The 21,373-nt window shown below is 40.7% G+C and overlaps 1 protein-coding gene across 3 annotated transcripts in view; it reads left to right on the forward strand.

Annotated features, from left to right (window-relative positions):
* The window catches only part of LCORL (ligand dependent nuclear receptor corepressor like), a 246,480-nt gene that overhangs the window by 161,351 nt on the left and 63,756 nt on the right, over positions 1-21,373 (forward strand). For 2 of the 3 annotated variants that reach the window (XR_014027093.1, XM_081332617.1), the window contains exon 7: positions 1,066-5,690. The exons of the other annotated variant lie outside the window; for it this stretch is intronic. Coding sequence is in view for 1 of the 2 variants with exons in the window: in XM_081332617.1 (XP_081188743.1) it covers positions 1,066-5,690 (4,625 nt within the window). In the remaining variant the exon portion in view is untranslated. The remainder of the gene's footprint in view (positions 1-1,065; positions 5,691-21,373) is intronic. 3 annotated transcript variants of the gene reach the window in all.

A 21,373-nucleotide genomic window follows, 5' to 3' on the forward strand; every position in this document is an offset into this window, starting at 1 on the left:
TAATTAACAAAATAGAGCTCTTTATATAGTTTAGTTTACAAAAAAACCCTATATATTATATATTAGTTTGTTAACCTTGTCCCTCAAGGTCCTGGGAAGCCCAGTTGGTTTAAATTCAAATTATACGTAAGAAAAGAAAGACAGGGAAATAAAAACTTAAAAAGAAATTTTTCTCTGAGAAGATAGCTTACCTTTAATTAAAAAGAAATTGATCAATTTAAGCAAATAGGTAGATCAAGTTAAGCACATTTTAATTTTCATTAATGTAATAAGAGAAATATACAGTGCAGTGGTCCCCAACCCACGGTCCGTGGACCAGTACCGGGCTGTGGCATGCCAGCAACTGGGCCGCACAAACAAGGAAAACCTCATCTGTGAGATACAGGGGGCACACAAAACCACACCCCCTCTGATCCACAGAAACCAGTCCCTGGTGCCCAAAAGGTTGGAGACCTCTGTACTAATTACATTAATAAAAGGAAGTGGGTTTTTATACCATTGGACCTTTTATAGAAAAGCTTCAAAATGACAGTTTGTCTTTGTACTCCTCCCTAATCCTAAATATTATTAAAAATAAGGGGCTACTCAAGAAACTGTCAGTCTCCTCCATAAATATGACACTTAAGTACTTGTGTCATCTCTGTGCTGTGTACATGTATAGCTCAAAATGTACTTTTAGGATACATGGAATTTCTTATTTTAAAGTGTTTACATAGAAGCAATCTGAGTCCTTGTTGATTTCAATATAGTTTGCATATTATTAAAATATAGGATCACAACCATAATGTCCTTTTATATAGTTTGTAGAATTTTAAAAAGTTTTATTTCTTTAATTGCTCTTGAAATAATAAACAGGATGGTACTGAATGCATTACATGGGAAAAACACATCTTGCTAAACTTTTCTGTTAACTTTTTTTTACAAAATGCATTGAGTGGAAGCGTAACATTTTTATAAGTATAACATTTTTATAAGCTTTGAATGATGCCATATTTTCATTAGGTTTTATATGTTCCATATTTAATTGTAATTTACTTTTTGTTTCGATCTGCTTTATGTTTTCAGTTCAAGTACAGCTGCTGGTGCAAAATTAGAGGAAACAACTAAATTGGAAACAGGAAACTCTACTCTAAACAAGGTGTTGGCTTCCTTATGCTCATATCATTGGCATCAGACTTTAGCCATGTTGAAATTTTTCATCCAAGAATCATGTTGTTCAGGTTGCAGTAGTCAACTGCCTTATCCTAAATATTCTGAGAGAGAGGAAGATGAGGTTCATATTCCAGGCTTCAGTTGTGATGAGAACATGCTGATGAAAAGGTGCAGTTCACAAAATATAAGACCAAATAAGGATTTCTTGACATGCCACTCAATGGCTCCTGTGTATGTTAACACAGTGATGAACAAAGAAAATTCTCTATTTTGCCATCCTCATGGGTACTGTCCCAAACAACTACAACTGTGTAAGATCCATTCTACCCAGGCAGAGTTGTATACATACCTCTTTTCAAGAGGGCAAAAAATGAATAGGGGTAGCCAAGGTGACAGCCCTTCCCCACCTCCATTGTCTCCTGTGGAAGCTGATGGGTACAATTCTCCAGATGAATTGGCTGAAGATAACAGACCTGGAAAAAACTGTAACCAACCTCCCTCACTATTTCCTGCTGAACACAAGGAGAAAGATCAAACATATCTTGCAGAACTGCCCAATAACCTGCAGGAAGGCATTGTATGTGTGAATCAAGAAAATAGCCTCACAATTTCTTATAAGCTTGAAAAGGTTGGAAATGCTGATGCGTTTCAGGATTTAATGGATCGAATCAATGAGAAGTTGAAATCAATAGAAACTACTGATACAGAAATATTGGCAAAATTACCTAAGAGTGATAGAAGTACAAAAGCCGATTCTAAATTATGGAACTTCATTACATCTCTTTTACATGATGCTAAGGCAAATGATTATAATTTTACAGAATTACTGAATCAACATGATAAGCAAGTGGAAAATAAAATTATCCAAACAAGATTTCGTAAACGACAAGAAACTTTGTTTGCAATGCATAGTTCTCCCAATTCATGTCTATTTAGACGAAAATCTTTGCAAATGAAAAGAGAGTTGGCTAGCCTTGATGAAACTTTCTTAAGAAAGAAGTCAAATTCACAGAGAAAAGTTAAAAAATATACAAAAAATGACAAATACATTACATTAAAACAGCTTGATTTGCAAGGCTATGAAAATAAAAATGAGACATTTTCTTCTAAGTCAAAGCTTTTGCCACTAGGTCAAGAGGAAACATTAGAACTACCTCTCCTCTCCTCCTCACAAACCAATTCTGATTTTATAACATTTTCAACAAACAGCTCTACAACCTCTCAGATGGTTTTGGCTAAAACACAATGTGGAATTGAACTACATGTGGAACCAGCTGGTGTGAAAGGAGATTATGATAGAGGCCTGGAGAGGACCAAACATAATATTTTCTCTCCTAGATGGTGCTCTTTGTATGTAGCAAACAATTTTTTATTAAGGAAAAACATAAAATCAAAATCTGTGGCTAGCATAGAAGGGGATAAAATTCTCAAAGATTTTCAGGTTAAGTCATGTAGCAATGAAAATATAAATAAGATAATGCAGAAAGCCAATCTACATGTTGTTGTAAAGCATTTGGAAGATACAATAAATATGGCTCAAAAGGCCACACAGCCCATGTGTAATGGTTATAAAATATTGGGCAAAATAAAAGACTTTCAAAATTCTGATGCCAACAATAAATCTAAAAGTGGCGTTCGTATTAGCATGAATGAAACTGGAAGTAAGGGACAATATGTGTTATCACCAAGTTTTTTAACAGGTAGAAATAGCAACAAAAATGATTGTGTGCCAAAAATAGAAAATATATCTTGTGAAGAAAAATATGAAAGACTTTTGAAACCCTCAGTTTTAGATTCAAGCATGTTAACCTTAAATAAGGAGGAATCCCAAAGAAATTTGCATCTGGGGGATAATTCATCAACATTGAATTACACTAGCCCTATAAAACTTATGTTCCTTTCTAAGATTAATAGCAGTGAAGGAGTCAAATACACACTAACCTCTGCAAATGATTCATCCAAATTGAACATAGATCTTTATTCTTTTCGGGAGAAAACAAACAAGCTGTTGGCAAAACAGTTGGAGGCAAAGGATTCTGATGAAAAAGGTTCTATTGATAAATGCAGCTATAATGAAAATACAAATAAAAATAAAATGAGAACTGGTTTTCCTACAATAGTTGCCACTGAATCCAATCCTAAGCCTGTGGAACAAGACAACAGTGGATCCTCCCTGAAAAGGAAACCTGGGAGACCCAAAAAAATTGGTCCTCAGGTTGTAAAACAAATTAAACGTCCAATTGGACGACCTCCCAAACCAAAAGCTGATGTGAGTAATAAAGGTAGTCATAGGAAGGACTCCATTGGTGTTGCAAAAAATGCCAACTCTAACACGGAATGCCTAGAGGAAGAGAACATTTACAAAAATATTACAGTAACTGTTGTTTTTGGAAGGTCTCGAAGGATTAAGAGGTGTGTTTCAGAAGGTAATCTAAATATAGTTAAAACTGTATCAGGACCTCACAGCTACTGCAGTGTTGTATGTGACCCTGATCAAATAATACTGAGCTCAGATGCTAGGAACAATTTGCCAAAAACTAAAAATATGCAATATTCTACAACAGAAAAGACCTCTACATCTGACTATGAGGATGTTAGACCACTAGAAAGCAGCCCTGCGCTGCCACCCCATTGCAGCAATATCAGACGAAACCAAAAGCCTTTAAATATAATTAGAAAACCTGGTAGGCCAGCAAAAGTAAAAATATCTGGGATATCAGTGACTGTTAATCAGATTTCATCTCAGGAAAGAAAAGTGTGTATCAACAGCTGCCTGCCTCCCTTAGAACAAGAAGCTGTGTCAGAAAGAAATGAATCATCTAAGAAGGATGCTAAGCAATGCAATAAAAGAGATGGTTTTAAAAGCCTTTGCAATGAAACAGGGAATTTTTCACCCAAGATTATTATTGCTTCAAAAAGGTCTGAAACTCATTTGAGACACTCTCTTAGAAGACCATCATTGCCTTTTGTGCATTCATTAGCATCTTCTAGCTCATTTTCTTGTAAACGTGCCTTTTTGAATAAACCATGTAAACTCTGCTTGAGAAATGGTAAAGATCACAAAATCAAGCATTCAAAAATGCCACCCATGCATACCTCAATAAGTACAAGGGCAGATGATGCCAAAAGTAGTTCTGAGAATAGTAAACCCAGATCCATTGGTGAAATGACTTTGAATCCCATAATTTCATCCAATTCCCTTAGATGGTGGGATCCTTCTATTTCTAATGATTCTTTGTTAAAAGAACTAAACAGTAGATATGACCAGATAACTAAGACTTGGTTGCATGTGAATGGAGAAGAATATGAGAAATGGTCGTATAATGGAACATGCCATATTGAACAAGACAGTAGCATTGAAGTATCAAATCCTTTGGACTCCTGCATTTTGGGACTGGAAAATTCACCTATAAGAATGCTTTTCCAGAAAAAATGCAGTATAGATGACCTATGTGAATGGTTTATGCAAACAACAGAAACACAATCACTATCACTAGTCAGAAAAGCAAATGCTCGTAATCCTTTTGAAGTAAATAGTACAAGGCAATTCAAAATGGGAACAAGACAATATGATTGTAATACTAGTCCTTTGAGAAAGCACTTTACAAAATTTGCACTGTCTACACCTTCAAAATCAACAGGAAAGTTGCAACTTTTACATAAAATTGTCAGATCTCAAGTCTTAAGCAGGGAGCATAGCTTCACCTTAGCTAAATTGAGAACCAAATTTGAGAACTTGCAACACGATCGTTGGCGACAAGTGAAAAAACTGTATAAACATGGAACATCTGACTGGAAATCAAAAAAGAAAAACTTGCGATTTTTCTGCCAAAGTCAATATTTGACTAATGCAAGCAGGAAACTTAACAAAATATGTACAAGCGTTGAGAATGACCCAGTAGAAACTCAACCAACAACTTTGTTGGAATCTTACAGAATCACTTCAGCAACTGGAAATGAAATCAGAGATGCATTTCTTCAGCAAGATGCACAATTGTCTGACCTCAGCACAAAGTGTGACTCAATCTCAAACTGTAGGCCAAGTAGTAAATCCACGTATGGCAATCAGCAAAGTATTGGACAAGCACATGCCCCTAATGAATGTAATGAAGATACATGGATAGGGCAAAAATTTAAGGATTGTCGAATATTTTTGAAGAAAATTAATCCAGTGGATAAAAAGCAAGAGTTTAATAAGAACTTTGCCATCTGTACTTCAGAATCTATGGATCATTGCAACATCCACTGCCCAGAAAAAAATGATTGTTCTTTGAGGTCCCCCTCTGCTCAGCAGAGCATGACTGATAATGATGAAAGGAATAGAGGGAGCAGAAGCAGGTGTTCCAGCTTGATCACTGAAGTCAAAAAGTCAAGCAAACGTGTCGCTTTTGAAGATGGCCGTATGGAGACCCCTAAAAAAATGAAGAAACGAAAGAAGACACAATGCAAGTTCACTGAGCTGAATAGGAGACAAAGGAATAAGAAGCGGTTATGTAGTACTGGCCAAATATCAAATTGTTACCCAAAATACCACCTGGGTAAGTTTCTTTCATCTCCCTTTCATCTCTTGACAAAATTCTATTAACTTTACATGCACGTGAAATAATACAAAAAAGCTAAATATAGGAAAATAGATTTAACAAAACCAGGGCAATAGTCTTTAAAACTTCCCATTGCTAATCATACTATCACATTAAATAGTGTTTTCAAAAGATTTTTCTGTTCATTTTTATGAATACTTTATTCTGAACTGAGTCCAGAAAAAGTCATGCCAGAAAAGTTTAAAACATCTGAATAGGTCTCATTCACCCCAATCGTTATTTGAGGAGGTAGACTAGCCTTCCTTTCTGCCTCACTTGTCTGGGTGTGTGTTTGTGTGTGACACAATTGATTATTCCAATAGTGGTCAGTATTATGCAAAAACTACATTTTTTCATTATTTAATTCATAATAATTGTTAATGTTTTACCAAGTTCTCCATTCTGCTGATCAGGGAAAGACAATGTTGTTATTGTTGTTAGTTGAGAAGTCGTGTCCGACCCATCGCGACCCTATGGACAATGTTCCTCCAGGCCTTCCTGTCCTCTACCATCTTCTGGAGTCCATCTAGGCTCACGCCTACTGCTTCAGTGACTCCATCCAGCCACCTCATTCTCTGTCGTCCCCTTCTTGTCTTGCCCTCAATCTTTCCCAGCATTAGGCTCTTCTCCAGTGAGTCCTTCCTTCTCATTAGGTGGCCAAAGTATTTGAGTTTTAGCTTCAGGATCTGGCCTTCTAAAGAGCAGTCAGGGTTGACCTCCTCTAGGACTGACTGGTTTGATCGCCTTGCAGTCCAAGGAACTCGCAGGAGTCTTCTCCAGCACCATAGTTCAAAGATTTCAATTCTTTGGCGCTCAGCCTTTCTTATGGTCCAGCTTTCACTGCCATACATTGCGACTGGGAAGACCATAGCCTTGACTATACACACTTTTGTTGACAGGGTGATGTCTCTGCTTTTTAGTGTGCTGTCTAGATTTGCCATGGCTTTCCTCCCAAGGAGCAAGCGTCTTTTAATTTCTTGGCTACAGTCCCCATCTGCAGTGATCTTGGAGCCCAGGAAAATAAAATCTGTCACTACCTCCATTTCTTCCCCATCTATTTGTCAGGAATTGAGAGGGCCAGATGCCATGATCTTGGTTTTCTTAATGTTTAGTTTCAACCCAACTTTTGCACTCTCCTTCTTCACCCGCAACAAGAGGCTCTTTAGTTCTTCTTCACTTTCTGCCATTAGAGTGGTATCATCTGCATATCTTAGGTTGTTGATGTTTCTTCCGGCAATCTTAATTCCAACTTTTGATTCATCTAGCCCTGCCTTTCTCATGATGTGCTCTGCATATAAGTTAAATAGGCAAGGCGACAGTATACAGCCTTGCCGGACTCCTTTCCCAATTTTGAACCAATCAGTGGTTCTGTGTCCAGTTCTCACTGTTGCTTCTTGGCCCGCATATAGATTTCTCAAGAGACAAATAAGATGGTCTGGTATGCCCATCTCTTTAAGGACTTGCCAGAGTTTGTTATGATCCACACAATCAAAGGCTTTAGCATAGTCAATGAAGCAGAAGTAGATGTTTTTCTGGAACTCTCTAGCTTTCTCCATGATCCAGCGTATGTTAGCAATTTGATCTCTAGTTCCTCTGCCTCTTCGAAATCCTGCCTGTACTTCTGGTAGTTCTCGATCCACATACTGCTGGAGTCTAGCTTGTAGAATTTTAAGCATAACTTTACTAGCATGAGAAATGAGTGCAATGGTGCGATAGTTTGAGCATTCTTTGGCACTGCCTTTCTTTGGAATTGGAATGTAAACTGATCTTTTCCAATCCTGTGGCTACTGTTGAGTTTTCCAAATTTGTTGGCAAATTTTACTGCATCGTCTTTTAAGATTTTGAATAGCTCAGCTGGAATACTGTCACCTCCACTAGCTTTGTTGTTGCTCAGCTTTTCTAAGGCCCACTTCACTTCACATTCTAGGATGTCTGGCTCGAGGTCAGTGACCCCTCATTGTGATTATCAGGGACATTAAGCTCATTCTTGTATAGTTCTTCTGTGTAATTTTGCCACCTCTTCTTAATCTCTTCTGCCTCTGTTAGGTCCCTGCCATTTTGGTCCTTTATCATGCCCATTTTTGCATGAAACATTCCTTTCATCTCTCCAATTTTCTTGAAAAGATCTCTGGTCCTCCCTATTCTATTGTTTTCTTCTATTTCTTTGCATTGTTCTTTTAAGAAGGCATTCTTATCTCTTCTAGCTATTCTTTGGAATTCTGCATTTAATTGGGCATATCTTTCTTTTTCTCCCTTGCCTTTCGCTTCCCTTCTTTCCTCAGCTATTTGCAAAGCTTCCTCAGACAGCCATTTTGCTTTCTTGCATTTCTTTTTCTTTGGGATGGTTTGGTTGCTACCTGTTGTACAATGTTGCGAACCTCTGTCCATAGTTCTTCAGGCACTCTGTCTATCAGATCTAATTCCTTAAATCTATTTGTCACCTCTACTGTATATTGAACAGGGATATGATTTAATTCATACCTGACTGGCCTAGCGCTTTTCCCTACTTTCTTTAATTTAAGCCTAAACTTTGCAACAAGAAGCTCATGGTCTGAGCCACAGTCAGCTCCTGGTCTTGTTTTTACTGACTGTATAGAGCTTCTCCATCTTTGGCTGCAGAGCATATAGTCAATCTGATTTCTGTGTTGACCGTCTGGTGATGTCCATGTGTAAAGCCGTCTCTTGGGTTGTTGGAAAAGAGTGTTTGCTATGACCATCGTATTCTCTTGACAAAATTCTATCAGCCTGTGCCCTGCTTCATTTTGTACTCCAAGGCCAAACTTGCCTGCTATTCCAGTTATCTTTTGGCTTCCTACCTTAGCATTCCAATCCCCCATGATGATAAGGACATCATTTTTGGGTGTTAGTTCTATAAGGTGCTGTAGGGCTTCATAGAACCGGTCAATTTCATCCTCTTCAGCACCGGTGGTTGGGGCATAGACTTGGACTACTGTGATATTGAATGGTTTGTCTTGGATTCGAACTGAGATCATTCTGTCATTTTGAGGATTGTATCCCAGTATTGCTTTTCCTATATTTTTATTGACTATGAAGGCTACTCCATTTCTTCTGAGGGATTCTTGCCCGCAGTAGTATACCTGATGGTCATCTGAATTAAATTCACCCATTCCTGTCCATTTTAGTTCGCTGATACCTAAGATGTCAATGTTTAGTCTTGTCATCTCTTGTTTGACCACATCCAGCTTTCCTTGATTCATGGATCTTACATTCCAGGTTCCTATGGAGAAAAAAATCTTTACAGCATCAGACTTTCCTTTCACCACCAGACATATCCACAGCTGAGCGTCCTTTCGGCTTTGGCCCAGTCGCTTCATTCTTTCTGGCGCTACTAGTACTAGCCCTCTGCTCTTCCCCAGTAGCATATTGGACGCCTTCCGACCTGAGGGGCTCATCTTCCAGCGTCATATCGTTTTGCCTTTTGGTACTGTCCATAGGGTTTTCATGGCAAAGATACTGGAGTGGTTTGCCATTTCCTTCTCCAGTGGATCACGTTTTGTCAGAACTCTCTGCTATGACCTTTCCGTCTTGGGTGGCCCTGCACGGCATAGCTCATAGCTTCATTGAATTACGCAAGCCCCTTCGCCACGACAAGGCAGTAATCCATGAAGGGGGAAAAGACAATACCACAAGGCTAAAACATATTCCTTATATTTTTTGGTCTATAATTTAAAAAGAGGGTAAGAAGTAGTAGGGTAAGTGCCACATTGACTGATTATATTGGAAAAATAATAGGCTTTCAAAAATGTGATATGTGTAGATAGGATGGAAGTTCATTAAAAAAAATAGAGCAAACTTCAAAAACACTATGCCGAACTGGGGAAAGGACTAGTTGTTTTGCCATAAAATTTGCATCTAGTTGTGAGAAAGTAGAATGTTCTGTCCTATGTTTTGCTTAATGATGCTATTAAATAAAACAATTTAAAACAGCAGTGCAAAACATCAGGTTGTTTTTGCTCTAAAGAAATGGCAGAAAAGAAATGCCATATACTTTAAAATGAAGGGAGAGACAAGAGGGATATGGCCAATTAGGTTTCAGAGCTCTCAAACAAAGATTTAATTTAATTTAATTTAATAATTTGATTTCTATACCGCCCTTCTCCCGAAGGACTCAGGGCGGTGAACAGGGCAATACACAATAAAAGTCGAATACAAAAATTAAAAAGCCATTAAACATCATGCCCATAAAATCAATACATATTAAAGTTAAAACTAGTTTTAAAAACCCAACCCCATCCCATCAGACCAGGCCAGCTTGTTCGAAAAAGAATGTTTTGAGATCACGCCGGAAGGAGCGAAGGTCGGGGGCCATCCGGAGCTCAACCGGTAAGCGGTTCCAAAGGTCTGGCGCGCCCACAGACAACGCTCTCCCCCTGGGGGTCACCAATCGGCATTCTTTGATCGGCGGCACCCTGAGGAGGCCCTCTCTGTGGGAGCGCACTGGACGGAGGGAAGTTGACGCCGGCCGCAGGTGTTGCCGTAGGTAATCCGGACCCATGCCATGAAGGGCTTTGTAAGTCATAACTAACACCTTGAACACCTCTGTTAAAAACTGATTAAAAGAGAGCACCTCTGTTAAAAACTGATTAAAAGGTAGTTTAAGACAATATGTTTTGGCAGTGCTTCAGATTTGCTCTCCCAGAGGACTTTGGGAGACAGTGCTAGGCACTGCACAATCCTATAAAGTCATGCATCTTTCAAACAAACAAATCCTGATAACTTTTTCATAGTTTTTCATTGTTTATTTCAGATTTTTGTTATGTTGTTTTCTCTGTTGTTCAAAGTTTCCAGTACATAAGCATTTACAGAAAATATACCAACGCTCAGTAGACAATTCCAAAACCCTCATAGGCCTGCATTCATTTTGTTTTAAAGCTGCATTATTAAGAGTTCAGTTTCCTCTTCTAACAAATCATGAGGAAATGCCCTATTTAGGGCAGTCTGTACAATGCATTCTTCAATCACAAGTGTAAGTAATTGCATGAATGTAGCACATAAGAATGTGATCCAAATAAGATCCTTCAGTCATTGCCATATGGAATCCTCTTACCAAATTTTCATAAGTATTTCAAGCAGAAAGTTTGTTCTTCCATTTAGTATTTCAAAGCACAGGTGGATTATTTCACGGAAATACTTCTGTTTTTCATATATTTTTGCTTCCAGGGATTAACAACCACAGGCATAAGGCCTTTTTTATTATTAACAACCTAGAATGTCATTGCATCTTAAATAAATAAGATAGACCTTGTACATGGCAGATCATAAGAAAACTCCACTGAGTTCAGTGAAACAATTAAACTATGTGTAATAAGAAGGAATATCTAAATCTCAGCTGGCTTCCTATCCAGCATCCCAGAACCTTTCGCACTGGGAAAAGACCAAAAGGAGAGACGCCAGTTTACATGTGCTGTTGGAAGGAACACCCTCTTCTGCCCTGCAAAAGAAAAGTGAGCCTTGAACCAAACGTAACAGTGCTCACTTTCAGCACTGAGTCCCTGGTGCTACATCTCTCCTTCCCTCTCTAAACATCTGTATAACGTAATTTGAAGAGCAGATGGTTCTATAGTTGCAGATGGAACTTCCAATGAAGGACAGAATGACCTGTAGCATTCTTTTTAAGGTCCCCATAACTTTTACAAGCCAATTCTTCATTCCATGAGACACTGCAGTGCTTATCTTCCAGGAGTTTTATAGACTTCCCCCATCAAAAACTGTTTTTCCAAGTTTTCTTGTAAATTAAAAATGGTAACTTAAGTGGCCCTAAATTGCTGGTGGCAAGTCCCTTTAGATTTTTTCTCTCTTCCAGCACCCTCTCTAGTTCTCAGCTTCATCAGCTCTTTCAGCATGTCTTCTATGACATCATTTGTATTTCCATGTTCTTGAAGGGCTTGCTGCTGCTCTCTGCTCAGTGTTTAGTGTTTAGTGGAGAAGTATAAAATTTTACTGCATGATCAGGATATGATTCACCAGTGTTCCTTCTGGGATGGGCTTTTCATTGGAGAGCAAATGAAATGAATTCACAATGTAGGGTACTGATTGCAGCCCTAGTAAAAATCTGTTTTTTTCTGAAAAGGAATGAATGTCTTGTGGTTATGGACATAAAACTAAATAGTTCTATAATGTACAAGCATCGTTTCTTTTTAACCTGCCACTAGTTTCTCCTAGTGAGTCTATATTAGATCATCTGATATCAAGCTTTTCTGTCAATATTTATTACAGTCATGGCCGAAACTGTTGGCACCCCAGAAATTTTTCCAGAAAATCAAGTATTTCTCACAGAAAAGTATTGCAGGAACACATGTTTTGCTATTGTTGTTGTTGTTAGTTGCGAAGTCGTGTCCGACCCATCGCGGCCCTATGGACAACGTTCCTCCAGGCTTTCCTGTCCTCTACCATCTTCCGGAGTCCATTTAAGCTCATGCCTACTGCTTCAGTGACTCCATCCAGCCACCTCATTCTCTGTCGTCCCCTTCTTCTATTGCCCTCGATCTTTCCCAGCATTAGGCTCTTCTCCAGTGAGTCCTTCCTTCTCATTAGGTGGCCAAAGTATTTGAGTTTTAGCTTCAGGATCTGGCCTTCTAAAGAGCAGTCAGGGTTGATTTCCTCTAGGACTGACCGGTTTGATCGCCTTGCAGTCCAAGGGACTCGCAGGAGTCTTCTCCAGCACCATAGTTCAAAGGCTTCAATTCTTTGGCGCTCAGCTTCTTATGGTCCAGCTTTCACTGCCATACATTGCAACTGGGAAGACCATAGCCTTGACTATACGCACTTTTGTTGACAGGGTGATGTCTCTGCTTTTTAGTGTGCTGTCTAGATTTGCCATGGCTTTCCTCCCAAGGAGCAAGCGTCTTTTAATTTCTTGGCTACAGTCCCCATCTGCAGTGATCTTGGAGCCCAGGAAAATAAAATCTGTCACTACCTCCATTTTGCTATACACAGGTTTATTCCCTTTGTGTGTATTGGAACACAACAAAAAAGGGAGGGGAAAAAGCAAATTGGACATAATGTCAAACAAAACTCCAAAAATGGGCCGGACAAAATTATTGGCACCCTTAACTTAATATTTGGCTGCACACCCTTTGGAAAAAATAACTGAAATCAGTTGCTTCCTATAACCATCAATAAGCTTCTTACACCTCTCACCCGGAATTTTGGACTACTGTTCCTTTGCAAACTGCTCCAGGTCTCTCTTATTGGAAGGGCGCCTTTTCCCAACAGCAATTTTAAGATCCCTCCACAGGTGTTCAATGGGATTCAGATCTGGACTCATTGCTGGCCACTTTAGAACTCTCCAGCGCTTTCTTGCCATCCATTTCTGGGTGCTTTTTGACGTATGCTTGGGGTCATTGTCCTGCTGGAAGACCCAAGATCTCGGACGCAAACCCAGCTTTCTGACACTGGACCCAAAATCTTTTGTTAATCCTCAGATTTCATGATGCCTTGCACACATTCAAGGCACCCAGTGCCAGAGGCAGCAAAACAACCCCAAAATATCATTGAACCTCCACCATATTTCACTGTAGGTACTGTGTTCTTTTCTTTGTAGGTCTCATTTTGTTTTCGGTAAACAGTAGAATGATGTGCTTTACCAAAAAGCTCTATCTTGGTCTCATCTGTCCACAAGACGTTTTCCCAGAAGGATTTTGGCTTACTCAAGTACATTTTGGCAAACCGTAATCTTGCTTTTTTATATTTATATTATATTTATATTTATTAAATTTTTATACCGCCCTTCTCCCGAAGGACTCAGGGCGGTGTACAGGGCAATAAATATTAAAAAACAAAGTACAAAAGTTAAAAAACAATTAAATAATTATGCCCGATGTATACAATAATTAAAACCATGTTAAAAACCCAAACCCATCAAACCAGGCCGGATTGCTCAAATAAGTAAGTTTTTAGATCCCGCCGGAAGGAGCGAAGGTCGGGGGCCATCCTGAGCTCAACCAGCAAGCGGTTCCACAGGTCTGGCACGCCCACAGAGAACGCCCTCCCCCTGGAGGAGTCAACATTCTCTGATTGGGGCCCTCTCTGTGGGAGCGCACTGGACGGAGGGAAGTTGACGCCGGCCGCAGGTGCTGCCGTAGGTAATCCGGACCCATGCCATGTAGGGCTTTGTAGGTCATTACCAGCATTTTGAATCTCACCCGGAGAGCAACCGGCAGCCAATGCAGCTCGCGGAGCAAAGGTGTAACATGGGAGTATCGGGAGACTCCCAACACAACTCGTGCAGCTGCACTCTGCACCAGTTGGAGCCTCCGAGTGGTCTTCAAGGGCAGCCCCATGTAAAGAGCATTGCAGTAGTCCAAACGGGAGGTCACAAGTGCATGACTGACTGTGCGCAAGGCATCCCGGTCTAGATAGGGCCGCAACTGACGCACCAGGCGAACCTGGGCGAAGGCCCCACTAGTCACAGCTCCTATATGATCATCCAAGGAGAGCTGTGAATCTAGGAGGACACCCAAGTTGTGAGCCCTATCTACGGGGGGTAATATCTCACCCCCCATAATTAACGATGGAATATTCTGAATTTCTCGAGATGCCGGCACACACAGCCACTCAGTCTTGTCAGGGTTGAGCCGAAGCCTGTTCCTCCCCATCCAGACCCGGACCGCCTCCAGGCAACGGGACATCACGGAGAGGGCATCACTGGGGTGGTTTGGGGTTGAAATGAAAAGCTGGGTATCATCAGCATACTGATGATACCCAACTCCAAAACCACGAATGATCTCACCCAGAGGCTTCATATAGATGTTGAACAGGAGAGGCGAGAGGGCCAATCCCTGGAGAACTCCACAAATGAGAGGCCTCAAGGTCGACCTCTGCCCCCTTGCCAACACCGACTGCGAACGTCCCAGAAGGTAGGAGGAGAACCACTGAAAAACAGTGCCTCCCACTCCCAACCCCCTGAGATGCTGCAGCAGGATACCATGGTCGATGGTATCGAAAGCCGATGAGAGGTCTAACAGGACTAGGACAGAGGAACAACCCCTGTCCTGAGCCCGCCAGAGATCATTCACCAGCGCGACCAATGCCGTCTCTGTGCTGTACCCGGGCCTGAAACCCGATTGGTACGGGTCTAGATAATCAGCTTCATCCAAGAACAAAGGGAGCTGATGCGCCACCACGCTCTCAACAACCTTCGCAAGAAAGCGAAGGTTGGAGACCGGATGAAAGTTATTTAATATTGCTGGGTCCAAGGCAGGCTTCTTGAGGAGGGGTCTCACCACCGCCTCCTTCAAGGCGGCGGGAAAACTACCCTCATTCAAAGAAGCAGTTATCACTGCCTGGACCCAGCCTCGTGTCCCATCCCGAGCCGCATAAACCAGCCAGGAGGGACACGGGTCCAACAAACACGTGGTGGAGCTCAGCTTCCCCATGATCCTGTCACAGGAGTCACAGGGTCGAACTCCTCCCAGATAACAATGTCTCTGTGTCAGCAGTGGGGTCCTCCTGGGTCTCCTGCCATAGCGTTTCATGTCATTTAAATGTCGACGGATAGTTCGCGCTGACACTGATGCTCCCTGAGCCTGCAGGACAGCTTACATTTCTTTGGACTTGTTTGGGGCTGCTTATCCACCATCCGGACTATCCTGCGTTGCAACCTTTCATCAATTTTTCTCTTCTGTCCACGACCAGGGAGATTCGCTACAGTGCCATGGGTTGCAAACTTCTTGATAATGTTGCGCACTGTGGACAAAGGGAAATCTAGATCTCTGGAGATGGACTTGTAACCTTGAGATTGTTGATATTTGTCCACAATTTTGGTTCTCAAGTCCTCAGACAGTTCTCTTCTCCTCTTTCTGTTGTCCATGCTTAGCGTGGCACACACAGACACACAATGCAAAGACTAAGTGAACTTCTCTCCTTTTTATCTGCTTTCAGGTGTGATTTTTATATTGCCCACACCTGTTACTTGCCCCAGGTGAGTTTAAAGGAGCATCACATGCTTGACATGATCTTGTTTACCCACAATTTTGAAAGAGTGCCAATAATTTTGTCCGGCCCATTTTTGGAGTTTTGTTTGACATGTCCAATTTGCTTTTTTTCCTCCCTTTTTTGTTGTGTTCCAATACACACAAAGGGAATAAACCTTTGTATAGCAAAACATGTGTTCCTGCAATACTTTTCTGTGAGAAATACTTGATTTTCTAGAAAAATTTCTGGGGTGTCAACAATTTCGGCCATGACTGTATATTGCCTTGGTAGCTTAGTTAAAAGACCAATGCTATTTTAAACCATTTACTCCACTGTCTTGCTCCAGATTTCCAGCCCAGATGTTTGTAGGAAAGCAGTAGCCCCTTTCTGCTCTGCAGCAAATGTTATTTAGAAATACAGGTAGTCTGTGACTTACAACAGAATGGAACCTGTCCATCATGAACTTTATTGTATTTGTTAAACAAATCACTCTGGTTGTTAAGCAAACACTATGTGTGTTTTTGCCATAAAACAGAGCGGCAAACTTATTACTCATCCCAAATTCATTTAAAAAGCATAAAAGCACAGTTAAGAAAATTTTGTTTCTTCAATCTCTCCATTATGAATAACTATCCAACTGTGTGCTTTTCCTTTCTGCTTGCTGCTTTTACCCAGCAGTTGTCCTCTCTTGTGCTGTGATTTTGAAGTTTCTTTGAAAACCTGAGGTTATGGATTATTCAGATGACAGAGAGCCATGTTAAACTTTGAAAGAAAAAGAAGGCTAGAACTTAAGAACCAAGTATGAAAATGAGGAGTTAGCATATAGTAATACTGAAAAAAATGCCTCTTTGTGAGAATAGACCTATGGCAGAATTTACACACTTGTGTACTCAGTCACACTCTTACAATAGGCATACCCTTGTGCCTAATATCTGCTTTGCTTGTACCAGCAGCATAGAGCCCCTTACACATATATGTACACAAATGCATGTTATTCATGTTAGTATTTCTTTTTGCGCCTCATTCTGTTTCATCATTTGCAAAGAGATGGCAAGGATTTTCAGATAGTCTCGGACTTTTTCTAAAATAGTTAGATTTTAGTATTTTGTAGAACTGAAAGATTTTTCAAAGATCTTGAGATATCTGAAAATAAATGCTGATTAATTTCTTGCCACTGTAAGAAAAGATGAAAAAATGTTCTAAACATCTTCCTGAATATGAAATGCAATGCAATATACTTATTAGAATATTCACTGACAATTTGTTATGCAAATTATTTTAAAAACTGAGAATTTACAAACGGCAAACATGCACAGGGAAACAGCTATATAGTACCTTTTCTTTCTCAACAAATTCTTGCTTTTTAAGAAGTAAGACAGTAGTTCTGTTCTGCTGGAAATCAACAAAAATTCAGAATACTTTGGGGGTATCTCCATGAAAGATGTTTTTTAAAAAAATCAAAATCAGAGCCATAACTCTGCAATTAAAGTCTTGTCCTTTAATCGTGGATTGTGATTTCCCATTTTGACTTTTTTTTAACCTCAGACATCAATAGTAAGTATACAGCTGTTGTGAGCTTATGAATGTGAATGAAGAAATAAATTGTTCCTCCGTGAAATACCTTTTGAGTACAGACTAGAAGTGGACTAGGTTTCTTCATTGAGAGTTTTTGAATCAAAGGTTTGGCCCTCACACAGAGTTCCAGTCAAAACCATCCAGGGCTTTGAGATTTGGTGTATGGTGTAAGGTCCTGCCTCAGCTAATAGTGAAAGCAAGAAGGCAAGACAAGATCTAAAGTAGAGGAACCCAACCTTTTGGGCACTAGGGACCAGTTCCATGGAGAGTGGTTTTTCTGTGGACCAGAGGGTGCATGGTTTTGTGTGCTACCTGCATCCCACAGTTGAGGCTTTGCTTGTTTGTGTGGACCAGTTGCTGGCATGCCACGGCCTGGTACTAGTCCATGGACTGGGGGTTGGGAACCCCTGATCTAAAGAATTCCCATGCAAAACATTACATTAAAACTTCCCTTCTCAAACCCCTCCCCAGTGCCCAACTGTCCAGTTTGTCTCCTGCCAATCCACAGATGTGAAGTTATGGGAACTGGAGTGATAAGGGACTATTCCCAGGCATTGCATCGTCCTTACAACAGAGCGGAGATAAGGCAGATGTCCCCTGGCACATTCCTCCCCTTTTTTCACACCCAAAGAGATACATCAAAGATGGAGAGAATAATGTAAATGACATGCATCTGTGAACCCTCCCAACATCCCCGCTCCTGTCAGAATGGCAGAGCCCCGAAAATATGAATTGGAGGGGACCTGACAGAAAAATTGACTTACATGCATTATATCTCTCAATACCCTCCATTTTTCTTTAACCAATGCTGTGTTTTTTTGTGTTGTCCAAACTAGTGAGTTCTACAGCAGTATTGAGTCACCTTAATGAATTCTTGCTTAACCTTGACTTTATGGCTTTGAAGCCTTCTTCCATGCTGGAGTAAACTTGTCCCGTTCGGCAGACATCATTTCTCTTTATTTGCATTTTTTTGATGGGGCGGAGGTAGTAGATTCTTTCTAGAACTGGTAACCTAAACATCAGATTTTGAAAGTTGGTCTTAAAAGCTTCTGAAGCCTTGAGTGCTTTAGATCATATATCAATTTGTCAACAGTTGAATGACATTAACACTAAAAAATCATCACCATCCACTCTAGTAAAACAATTTCTTGGGGTCATTTCCATTCCATCCAAGTCAAGGCCTTCCTCTTTAACAAGAGTTCCCTATTTTCATAGATATACTTTACTTCCAAACTGTAGTACCCAGTTAACAAACAGGGTAGTACAAACTTGGCCTCAGTACTATAACTCATCCTTCAACCATGGAACTGAAATCACTGTTTATCAATAAAGGTATTTTAGGACATCTGTGGGAGGTCCAGAGGGCATCTACAGGCCTCATCTCCCATATTTGTGTCCAATGTAGTCAATATTTTTGGTTTTTAATTAACCTGTAAACCGCCCTGAGTCCTTCGGGAAAGGGCGGTATATAAATGTAATAAAATAAATAAATAAATAAATAAAATATATCAGGAGTTCCAGCAAGGGTGATCAGATGCTACACAGCCTTCTACATATGAGTTGTGATAGGCTGGTTTGAGCTTGATCCTGGAGACTCAATCCTCTAATTGAATACATTTTAATCTTTCTCCTACACTGAAGTAATGAGAACTAACCTTGTCTCATAGCTCTCAATCTGTTTGACAACTCATATGCATCTTACCTGCTGATTGCTGGTATCTCCCTCTTCAACCACAGAGATAAAAATTAACTTTTACACTGATACCCTCCATATTCTTTGCTGGTACTGAAATGGTCATTTTTCTAAGTTGATGACTCCCCATTTGAGCTTCTGAGCTGCTTGATTCCAGACATTCAACAACTACCCTTCTATGGGTATCATAAAAGATAATCTTTCAGATGAATGAGGGAGTTTTATGCATTACAAGCAGCCCCTTGCCTCTCCTTAACTATGTATAGAGGCAGATTGATTTTGTGCCCTGATGTATCTTTTTTGTCCAAGGTTGTTTTAGCTTTTTTGTTTAATCTGCCACAGTAGGCTTTATTCACAGGCTTAGAGGGTCATTTCCTTTGTGAGAACTACCATTTCCTCTAACTTTATGAGAGATGATCCTTTCCAGGTAAGCAGCAAATTGATCGTATTTGTTACTGATTGAGCTGGCAGTAAAGAACTGGCTACTTCTATGTCATTGAGGTTCTTTAAGTGCAATTCAAGGAACCTGTTCTTGTACTCACATTGCTCTTCCATGGTCCAGTGGCTTCTGTCAGAGTCCAGACTTGTAAAGGTGTGAAACAGTAAGGGTACTGATGTGAGTCACACCTAGGTGTATATGCAAATATGCACAAGGGACCAAGCTTTCACTAAAAAACTCAAAACTTTGGAAGTTTCTGACAAAGTAGGGAAGGCCCAGAGCCCACCAGAAGAATCTCAGTGGCAGGTAAGAACCTCTTCTTTACTCACCCTTCTTCTCCGCCAGTGTTTTTCTACCTTGGCAATCTTAGAGATATGTAGACTTCAAATCTCAGAATTTCCCAACCAACCATGATGGAGTCCACATATCTTAAAATTGCCAAGGTGGAGAATGGTGTTGTATATCAATGAGGACAATCAAAACTAGCCAGTACTAATGACGTTTGAATTGTCCTGCATTTGCTGTGAATAAGGCCTGTGAAATGATGCAGTCTGCTAAGAGGAATTAGACATGTTGATTTGTCTTTGCTGGTTCTTTCTGACAGGCAGGGCTACATTTATAAGGAAAAAGAAAACAAAATCCCAAATAATTTCTTTGGATTTTCTGCCAAGACCTAATGGCGCAAATAAATTCCAGAGTTCGTTTTAGAGCTACTTCTGATCTTCACATTAAGATTCCATTGGGGAGGGTCACCCTGTTTCTACCCACAGCATTATTCAGCCATGGCTGAGGCAGTCTGAAATATATCTTCATTTCCATAAATGGCACTGTTCTATCCCAGCAATTGAGTACTGCTCAATTGCTTACTCATGAGGAAAACCCCTTTTCATTGAACAAGACAGGACTTTGTAAAAAAAAAAACCTTTATTTTGACACAGCTTTTATGGAACAAACTCCAACCAGTCCTTTAGCTGTTGAAACAATCAAGATCAGTCTATTGAGTTCTGAACTGGAATGCTCAAGTTTCAAGTCACTCAAACACAGAGAAATGCAACAAACCTGGTTAAATGTCCAAGAATCCTGAGGCAAGAAATCCAACACAGAAGCACAAAGCCCTAGCATGAATGGTTGCCTTCAGCAACTTGCACCTCCCACACCTCTCCTCTTTATAGTGCAGCCAGAGCATGGCTTCTTAGTGACTCTTACTTTGCCTATGGAGCCGCCCCACTGCCCTTCATTGTCTCGCTCTCTCTGTACATCCGTGCATCCAGGACTGGACCCAGCTGTTCTTCCTCATCACTTAGTTCTGGCCCACAAAACAGCCTGAGCGTGAGTAGATGGGCCAGGCTCCGCATCTGGCTTTGTGTCTTCCTGCTCCTCAGAGCCTTCCACAGACTCCAATGTGAACCTAGGTTTCTCCTCTGATTCCTTGGATTTGGCTACTGGATCCACTGGCAGGCAAGGAATCACAACACTATGCATCATCACAGGACCCTTCCCCCAGGTCTGACCGGCCGGATGTGGCCATGAAGGGAACTGTTCGTGGAACACCGTCACCAAGGCAGGAGCATGCACAGTGGTCACGTCCTCCCAGGTGAATTGTCTGGTCCATAGCCCTTCCACTCAATCAAATACTGGAATCAGCCTTTTAGCCAATAGGTGACTTCATACTCAGGAGCACCGTCTCCATCACACTGTTTCAGTGGGGGATGTTCTGGTTGGCGGAGTGGACAAGCTGGTTGTTCTGGGACCAAGAGGGAGTGGTGAAAGACGATGTATCTGTAATGAATGTGGCAATGTTAAATGATACGTGACTGGGTTAATGATGGCTTCATTAGGGAAAGGGCCTAGGTACCGGTGATCCAATTTCTTGGCAGGCCAGTCTGACTGAAGGTGCCTTGTTGACAGCCATATCCGATCACCCACAGGTAATACAGGTGTATCGCTTGTAATCTGCCTTGGCTTTCTTTAATTGCCACCGCACCAATTGATGGATAG

The sequence above is a fragment of the Vipera berus genome, assembly GCF_964194415.1.
Source record: "Vipera berus genome assembly, chromosome: 7".
NCBI lineage: Eukaryota > Metazoa > Chordata > Lepidosauria > Squamata > Viperidae > Vipera > Vipera berus.